General features: G+C 44.1%; 1 protein-coding gene across 5 annotated transcripts in view; it reads right to left on the bottom strand.

The window, feature by feature from the left end:
• Nucleotides 1-10062, bottom strand: part of ttc28 (tetratricopeptide repeat domain 28) — an 859201-nt gene continuing 849139 nt past the window's right edge. For all 5 annotated transcript variants that reach the window (XM_085961472.1, XM_085961475.1, XM_085961474.1 and 2 more), the window contains one exon: nt 1-9717. In XM_085961472.1, the coding sequence (XP_085817598.1) occupies nt 8054-9717 (1664 nt within the window). In that variant the 3' untranslated portion in view covers nt 1-8053. The remainder of the gene's footprint in view (nt 9718-10062) is intronic.

Raw genomic sequence — 10062 nt, 5'->3', positions numbered from 1 at the left:
CCAGTTTCAATGTGTTTATTTAGTAATAACTTTGTATTCCAAATTCTATTTCTGTAACATTTTTAATTGCATATTATAATTTATACTGTATACTGCATTACAAGAATGGGTGCGGTGTCAGCACGGTTAAATCCGCCTTGCATAAAGTGTCTTGATCACCTTCGTCTGTTCTTTTTAAAATTCTTCCTAGGCAGCTTGTCAGGTGTGAAGCAAATCAAAAGGTACCCATTAAAATGTATCTGCTGTAAAAAATACTGAGATATGTACATATAAATAAACCATAAAAAGGAAGAGAATGGGTTTTAGACAACCAGCTCGTTCAAATAAAATCAGATATATACAAGTTTACAGCTTTTTTTTTTATTATCTACAGTCTAGAGCTCCAAGGCTAGCATTGCAGTTCTATTCAGCATTGCTTAGCAGGAAATGGCCTGGTTTTTCTGCTTGGAAATGATTAAGAAACTCAAACAAAGAGACAAATAAAAACTGACCGCCCGAGTGTCAAAAGTGTGTACATTGTTTTGGGTTATATATTTAATTTGGTTGGGTTTCTATTACTGGTTGCATAGGAGAAACCAACTTTTAACCTGGATCGGGAGATGGTTCAGCCCCCACCTTGGGATTGTTGCAAATTGCTTCCTGCACTTAAAGGGCAGACTTTTAAAGTCGCAATGGTTGAACAGATGTGTGGCAGTAATGGTGGAAGAGGCACTGCTGTTAAGTTAATAATTATCCACTGACTTCACCCGATCAGAAGCTTGAACCCTGAAACGCACTCTGCAACCCTGGGCCCACTGTGTGAACATTCTGACTAAAGGTCTACACCTCAAACATTAACTGATCTTTTCTCTCCGAGATGCTGATGAACTTGCTGTGTGTTTCCAGCATCTTGCTTTTTATTTCAGTTGCTAGTATTTACAGGGGGGGGGGGTTTCTGCCAAATGTGAGAAACGGTTATTTTTTGGCGAATTATCATTGGACTGGCACAAGAAATCCTGGTTAATAAACTGGATCTGGAAAAAAACCATTTGCCTCATGAACAAGTTACCGTTGCTGCAGGTTTGTGTTGCTGACAGGGTCAGGGGTTGGCTGTGGGGCATTCCCAATAAGATGGTGAGCGTGCAACTTCCAGCAGTGAATTAGGTTCTGTTTCCAGCCAACAGGAGGGGACATGACTAAAGCTTGGATCTCCCCCTCCCCAGAGTGTGAAAATCACCAATTCTATTCAGTGCCTTTCATTGGGAATGTAAACAACGAGTTCGCTGCTAATTGCAGATAAGTTGTTACTGTAATTAATAGTACAAATGCTATATATGTATCAACATTTAAGAACATCAGAAACATTAGCAAGCCAGACGGCCCTTCGAGCCTGCTCCGCTACTCAATAAGATCATGGATTTGCTCACTAATGATGCATGGCATGATCTCTGACTTTTAATGTGTAGAGAACAGGCTTCAAAACACCACGAATTGGACTGATTGTTTGGTAGATTTCATTCTGCATCACATTTCAAAACACTTATTAATTGTTAGTTGTATTTTCCTCTTATTTCACTCATCTCTCTTTTGCTCACTCACTCCCTCCGCCCCCACGCACACCAAACACACAGAATTTCCTGGACCCTGGAAAACTCAACCAATTGATGTCTGAATGAGCAAGGCTGCGATTACACTGCAGTTACTGATTTGAGACCAATCGTTGGAGTTATGCTGCAGACTGGCCTCAGTCTGACTGATACAATGTAAATGTTTTATTGTACCGCTCCACTCCCCGGGCAATTGATTTTTTACAGCTAGAAGGATTGGTGGGAGCATCCACTTCGTTCCTACATTACAAAGTTTGTGTACAAAATTAAAAAAAAAGTAATGTAGTTGGATTGGAGGTAGACTGCAGCTGTTACAAACTCAAACCAGTATGAGATGACCTCCAGCTTTAGTGTGGCCGAGTGCCAGATTGGAGTCTAGTTCCAGATTTATTCTGTCAGCTTTTGTGTTGATGCACACCTGAAACTGCTTTTGTACAGAAAGCAAGTTTAAATGCACACTAAGATTTTGGGGGGGGGGGGGGTGTGAAAAAGATTTGAGAGGAACAGTCACTAATATATTTGTGATTGCATTTTTATCTGGTCTTTAATTACTCAAATTCCAAAACATCTTTACGAGATCAGTTTAAGTACATATTTCTGGGAATACTGTCATTGTTTGAGTGGCAATTTTATCCAATCATGACAAATGCTGGGCAATGTGACAGTACATCTCTTATTAAGTACTGGCCCTCCTGAGCACACATGCTTCCAGGTTGCATAGAGAGAGTGCCATGGGGTGCAATGAACTCAACCTATAAACCCCAATAGAAATGTTTATAATGATTGGTATGCTCGCCAATTGTAAAGTGCAACAGCAGGTTTAGACTAGGCATGAGGGAACGTTTCATTCCGTGCACAGCACATGTAGTCCTATTATAGTCTCCGCTCACAGCAACTCTCTTTAAAAAAAAATCAGAGCGCAAAAAAAGCACTGAACAATGCTGCCTTCAATCACCATCATAACTCTATAATATCAGTGATTCAAGCACAGAATTACAACAGAAAAATGATCTCTCATCAAGAGATGAAAAGGATGAACTGCTTTCAAAATAAGCTCAGGGCAGGAATCGCTCAGTGGGCAGGAATCATGCATCACCACCCCCCTAACACAGTATACAAGGGAGGTTTCAAAAAACCTGCCCCTGATGTTCTGGAGCAGAACCAAAAACATTGACAGGAAGAGAACAATCACCAGGATGAATCCAACTTTAACCTCCTCTGCATTAACCCAATCTGTTATTTGTGGAAGTCATTGTACTTCACGAAGGTGCTGGGACTGAGAGCTGTCTATTCTCTGCATTTTACATCAGATTATATAGGGCTACATTTTCCCTATAAGTTAAAGAAATTGTTTTACTAGACTGTCATTGGTTTAATAACGCCAGTTAAGCAAAAATATTTTTTACGCACGTGGAAGAATATGGGGGAAGAATTCAGTAACAGGACGCTAGAGCATTATCGCTGGGGCGAGGCGAATCCAGCACCGCACGCCAAATCCCCCCCTCCCACCCCGCCAACAGTTATTGGCAGGAGCAGTGGGCACGAATTTTGCGAGCAGTCTAAAAACATTAGCATCTGGTGCTAATTCTCCAACTTTTCTACTGACACCACCCATTCCTGAGCTATAATGAATTTCTAGCCCAATATACCTACAATTTGGGTTTAATATATATTGATTTTAAGCTTTTTAATGTGTTCAGTGAGTGAACGTCCCATAAAAATGCTTTCTTAGAGATTGGCTTTAAGGTACAGGAATCGTGCTGAACACTGAAATTTAGGATTGGTTCATCCATACACTTAAATAAGGGAATGTGATGGTGAATGGATTACATAGGAACGTACAAGGCCTGGAAAAGATCATCACAGTCTATCAGACGGGACTCAAAGTTCAGAAGACGTAAATACACCACTCCACTTCTCATATTACTAAAAACTTCATGCGAAGGTCACAGCAGAATACTTTAAACAGGGTAACAGAACCTTGGATTAAACCATGAGATACAGTATTACACTTCAGCAGTGAGTCAAACGCCCTGTCCATAACACGTGTATTGAGATTATGATTTCACTGCAGCCCCGAGTGCAGAGAGTTCTGATCCAACTGGAGTGCCAGGCATCCCCAGCATTTGGGGGGTCCGGGTCGGACTGCAGGGCCGAATACACGTGCTCCAGGTCGGACTGCAGGGCCGAGTACACGTGCTCCAGGTCGGACTGCAGGGCCGAGTACACGTGCTCCAGGTCGGACTGCAAGTGTATGGAGTGCACACATCTGACTGTAGTGACAGGTTCCCCGAGTGCATTGGGCTCTGGATTTCACTACAGTTCCGAGCTGTCCGAGTACAGGGGCTCTGGGTCTGGCTGGAGGCTTGGGCTACCCAAATATATGCGGGGCGCCAGCTCTGACTGCTGTGCCAGGCTCCATAAATGTAATTGGATTATGAGTTCAGGCCATGAATTGGAAAAGCGACAATTCTTGCATCAATCGATCCAAGTACTTGATCAGCTGTCCACGGATTGTAAAGCACAGCGCAGCCTCCACCCGATACTCTGCAATGTAGGATGTACATAGAAGCTCCTAGTCTGAAACAAACAAGAATATTCATCCCAGAAACATGACTCACAGAGGCAGTCGTGTTCATGGTCAAGGCATTCCAGCTGAACATGGAGTTTGCAGGCCAAAGCCCCCTGAAGACAAGGGAGAAAGGGAAAGGGCTGACAAAAACAGAGTAAACATCAAGCAATTCATGCCTGCACTAAAACACTTAGTCATGCTGTGTTCTGTTTAAATACAGGTCTCTATTTATTTAAACACGCACAAAAAAGCAAAAGGAGAAGTGATTAAGGATGGGAACAGCATCAGCCAACACAGCTGATGAATTACTTTTGAAGTCACTGTCGTTATGTAGGTAAATGAGGCAGCCACTTTATGCACAGCAAGGTCCCACAAACAAGCGAGGGTTAAATGTTGGTCAGAACCCCAGGGCGATTTGCCTAGGCTCTTATACATCCACCTGAACAAGACAGGGGTTCGGTTTAGATGGCATCTCCAGCAATCCCTCAGAGCCAAACGTATGTGCTTAAGTCCCGGAGTGGCCTTGAACACATAATCTTCTCACTCCGAGGCAAGGCGGCATATTGAGAAAATAAGTAGGGTGCATATCAAGTGGGTAAATGTAGCAACATTTTCAGGGCAGGTGATGGGAGCTGAACAAGGTGCGGTACCCCAGCGATTTCCAACAGTCATCCTTCCAACTCAAAAGTGAAAACCTGCATTGCAACTTAAAGGCAGCCGACAAAATTATCTATTTCTCATGTGTGGCGTGTTTTGAAATGTTAATATGTTTGCTCTAGTTTTTGCTTCTACACTGTAAACCCGATTAATAGACAGTTACCATGCTGACACTGAGAATTGGTTTTCTGTCCACACAATGTGTTGTACCCGAGCAATTAGCCTGGGAAAAGCACTTGCACTTAGAAACTGGGGGATTTGCACAACATGAAGTGCTGGTATGAATGGGTGGAGGGACAGGGGGAAACAGGAGGTGGGATTCCATATACAGTACAACCCTCTCGTACTGTTTATGATCTTCAAACAGAAAAGACAAAAGATGCTTTTCCATTCTGGTTCAGTGCAGTCCGGGCCCTGGGACAGTAATGCCCAAATGATCTTCCTACTGCTGGTCTCCTGCAAACCAATTGGATCCACAGAAGAGGTAGTTTCAACAGCAGATCTGGAAGCCCATGAACAAGTGGCTTCCGCTGCTGCTGAAAAAGGGAGCTCGGCTGATTAATACTGGGAAGTGCCAACAATGCAATATAATACAATAATATAAAAACACTTCTATAACTGCACCAGGAATCCTGTCCGTTATGGTTAATTCTCATCATTTAAAAATCCAGGTAACAGAAACAATTCACGTTTAAGATCGCGCCTTTAACGTAATGAAACGTCCCAAGGCACTTCAGAAAAGGTGGGGGCGGGGGGAGAAAAATGGACACCAGGGAGGAGTTGGGGATCAGAGTTAGGGAGATAACCTGGTCAAAGAGGTAGATTTTCAGGAGTCTTCTAAAGGTGGAGAGAGATGCAGCAAAGCAGAATGGTTTAATAAGAGTGAAGGGCATAATGGCTTCAAGCTCCGACCACCAATGGAGGAGGAGAGGAAGGAAGGGCACACTGTTAGAACAGCAATGTGTGTGTGGTGCCCGAGGGCTTGGGGGGGGGGGGGGACGCACTATCGGATTTGTAGACACGGATTTTGCAATTGGGAGTTGAGAAGCCAGTGAATGTCACCAAGGATGGGGGTGGGGTGGCAATAGGTGACTGGGATTTAGTACGGAAGAGGGTATAGGTGCCAGAATCTTAGATGAGTTTGAGTTTGTTTAGAGTGAAGCTCAGGAGGCGGATGAGAATTTTGGAGAAATTGAGTCTGGAGACACGGATGCGAGTTTCAGAGGTGGTGGGCGTGCGGTTGGGGCAGAGCCAAGCAATATTGTGGAGGTGGAACGTTGCAGTCTTAGTGATACAGTATGGCGGTTGAAACTCAGCTCAGGGTCAAAAGGACACTGAGGATGTTCACTGAGGTTGTGCATATAAAACTTTCATAGAATATAAATGAGGAGTGTCTCTCATGGAAATTTTACAAAAATCAAAGCGAGAGGAAAAAAAAGAGAAAATATCATTAACATTGCAAGCCACCGGAACAACCTGCAGTAATCGATCTCACAGTCGATGTTAAATCCTTATCAGGAGAAGCACCAGGTGATAGTGGATTGGTACTGGAGTGATGGGACAAGCTGACAAAGATACTGCAATGCTGCCCCCTGGTGTACAGTACACAAGATTCATCTGCGCTCTGATGATATTATTGAACACACAATGAAACAGTACTAACTGCCACAGCATGGAAAACTACCACAGCAGTAACTCACTGGCTGCTACACCCATCACTCTTTTGTTGTTGTTGCTTACTTTAGAAATCATATTATGACTTATTCTTTCCCTTGAATTTCATGTAACAACCATTAACACGTATATTTAACAGACACTCTTAATATTTTTAGGCTTGAAAGTTTTAGGTAGCCCTGCCCTTTCTTCCCTCCCTGATATGGATAAATGTAATCTCTCTCTCACACACACACACACACACACACACACACACACACACACACAATCATTTGCTAAATTTCCCATCAATCTGACAGCAATTTCTCCAAGCAGTCAAGTAGTTATCTACTGAGACAACCTGGAGTTACAGAACCACAGTTGTAAATTTGCCATTTTACGTCAAGTCCAAAACAGGTGGAAGGACAGAGAGTGCAGTCGGCCAGGGCAGGGAATGGGACCATGGGTGGAATTCCGAGGTTTGTTTTGTTGCTAATAATAATTCACTTAAAACCTTCATCACTAATGCCTTCACATCATAAGATATAAAAGTGTATTTCTGGTTTTAAAAATGGACTATTTGGTCCAAAATTGGATGGCTCGTGACCCTCGTTCATATCTCAGCCCAGTTCTGGATCAGGAGTTCCACCTCCAGGGCACTGGACTCCTTCCTGACCAACAGCTTTGAATCCCAGTCTCAATTGACAGTCATACTCGTGTAGCCGACGTCTCATCAATTCACTTGGGACAACAAAACAACCACAAGGACCCCTCTCCCAAGCCAATGAAGTGCGTTAAAGGCGGCCTGTGCAATGCCCGATATTGAGCATACAGAAATCTGCAGGAGTGGATGGAATTATTCAGGAATAGTTGAAAGTCGAGAGGCAGAGCAGAGGCTAGTGGAATGCTATTATAACCAATAGGTGGAGGAATTTTTACAAGTAGTAATCTGAAGTGCACGGTGAGACGTTCCCCTATTTGGGTTTCACCTATTCCAATTTTGTTTTATATAGTCTGACCTGTGCCTCCTCTGGCTGAGCCACAGAGTGATTGGTGATTGTGTTTAGAAACCTTCGGAGGAAGCTCTGGGATCTGAATGGGAATTACACTTGTTCACCCTTCTTGCTGCAAGTTGACAGCACAAAGAACATCAGCACCTCTGAAATGCACCAAAAAACTGGCAAACACGGCGCTAATTTTAAAAAAGGTCACTTTCAATAAAAATTGGGTGCAACCTAAAACTGACAAGCCTAGTTTATTTTGTTTTTCCAACAAATACTACTGACTGCGGATTGACATTCCAATGTGATTTTTGACGTTTATAAACTGTTATCAACCATTAAATGACTAAGAAATGAGGCAAAATGCCATTTTTTGATTCAATAAAAATATGACATTTTTTTACACAGTAGTTTTTTTTGCTTTTTTTTTTCCTTTAACAGTATAAAATTTTTTAGTACTGTTCACGCAACACACGAGTTCAGTTTACAAATGGTGCATGTCCGACACAATTGGCTTGTACATGCTAGTTCCACAAGGTCATGTGGCAATGAAAAAAATCTGGCGCCTGACTGGTTGGGTCGTTTCAGCACTTTGAGGTGGGAAAGAATTTTCTAGGAGACAGGAATTTATAGCCATTCCCAGATGGGAATCTCAATGGACGCGCCTCTCTTTGAATGCTACTTGGTGGCTGCGTTGTTTCTGATGGCTTACTGGTCTCCTGGCAACCGCCACGTCCGTTCTGGGTTTTCTTGTCTGTGTGTGGAAGCTTGGAAAATTCCTTAAGCTCAAATTTATCCTCCTTTCCTTCCTTCTTGCTGCGCCTTGCTGGTGAAAGATTCAAATAACTTAGAGCATCAGCTTTGGAAGCCACCAGTGCAGGGTTAGATCGCAGAGCCCGCACAGGCCTGGACGAAGGCTGCGTAGCACTCGTCCAAAAAGTTTTGAGATTGTGGACGGCCTTGACTTTCTCGTCAATGGCCGTCATTTTCAATCTGCTCAGGTCCGGGATGTCAGCTGGGCTCGAGCGCGCCGAGCCTGCCGATGAGTAGGAGAGGGCAGGAGAAGGGTTACTCCCAGCTGGAGACTGGTGGCCTGAGCTTGGAGACCGGGAAATGTGAGCACTGTAAGGGGAGCTGGGATATTTGATCTTGATTGGCGATTGATCAGTTGAGGAGCCAGGAGATTGACGTAAATCCGCAACGGGTGAAGATGGTGCTGTGGTTTGTCTACTATCGCCCCCTTTAGAATAGCAGTCTCCCGCTGATTGACCTACCTCAGTAATATCACTAGTAGGCGTGTTGTTTCCTGAGTTCACCTTCTGAAGTGATGAGCTTCGTGTTGGAGGCTTTGGTTTTGTGGTTATTGGCGAAGACTGCTTTTTCTGCCCAGTGCCATTCAATGGTCTACTGAATGCACTTGTATCTGAAGATTTAAAAACTGAAGAGCCATGATGCCCTGTTATGCCATGATCAACATCAGCAGAACCTGTTTTGCTAACTGGTCCACTACTTTGATACAGTCGTTCAACAGCAAGCAAGTGGCTTTGAGTCTCCTCCAAAATCTTCTGTGCCAGCTCCTGAGGATTGAGTTTGGTCACTTTCTCCTCTTGTGATTTAACCGTGCTATCTGTCTCCGTACTGGACTGATCGGATTCTCCGGTGTCCGAACTCGGAAGTTTATTTCTGGATTCCACCTTCTGAAACGGCGAGTTTGGACTTGGAATGAGGGTTATTTTAGCTGGAGAACTGGAAGCACTGGCATTACCTTTGAAGGTGTGCTTGTCTCCAAGGTTATGGCTGTGTTCTACTGGTTCTGTAGTCCTCTCTTTGTCTGGTGAGGCAGACACCCTGAGGGTGTCAGAGTAGACACTTAATGGCTCACTGCTAATAATGGAGAATCCATCGTACTCTTCGTCGTCTCTGCTTGTGTTGCTTGTCTGTGGAGAAGATCTACTTCGCAACATGGCGGCCTTGTGCGGGTAAATGTTCTTTGGCCTCTCGTAGTCCTGTCGCCCCCTTTGGAGCATTCCTTCACCAGTGATGTCTGTCTTGGAAGCAAAGCTCATGGAGGAGGCGATGGAACTGAGGCTGTACACAGAGATGGCATCTGAAGCCATTGAATCTCCGTAAGTGGGAGAAAATGGTGGATTTAGCTGTCCCGTCGGATTGGAAACAGACTGAGAGGAGGAGAGAGATTCCAGCGACGAGGAGCTATCGAGACTGAGTCGTTTAGGCAGTTCGGTGGAATCTGGAATAGAGTGAAACATTGTGAATTATTCATCAATTCATGGGAACACACATTTGCAAATATCTCCATTCCTCCGACTCTGTCCTCTTGTGTATCGCCCCTCCCATAGCCCCACCATTGGCAGAAGCGCCTTCAGCCGTCTAGGCCCCCCACTTTGGAATTCCCTTCCTAAACCTCTCTGCCTCTCCACCTCTGTCTCCTCCTTTAAGACCCTCCTTGAAACTCAGTCCTTTGACCATGCTTTTGGCCACCTCTTCAAAACATCTCCTTCTCTGGCTCAGCAGCCACTGTTTTCCTCACACCTCTGTGAAGCACTTGGGACATTTTTCGACTTTAAAGGCACCA

The sequence above is a fragment of the Somniosus microcephalus genome, chromosome 19, assembly GCF_052327205.1.
Source record: "Somniosus microcephalus isolate GS21.2 chromosome 19, FLI_Smic_1.0, whole genome shotgun sequence".
Lineage (NCBI taxonomy): Eukaryota > Metazoa > Chordata > Chondrichthyes > Squaliformes > Somniosidae > Somniosus > Somniosus microcephalus.
The sequence above is the reverse complement of the archived record's forward strand: the minus strand, read 5'-3'. Positions and strand labels throughout refer to the sequence as shown.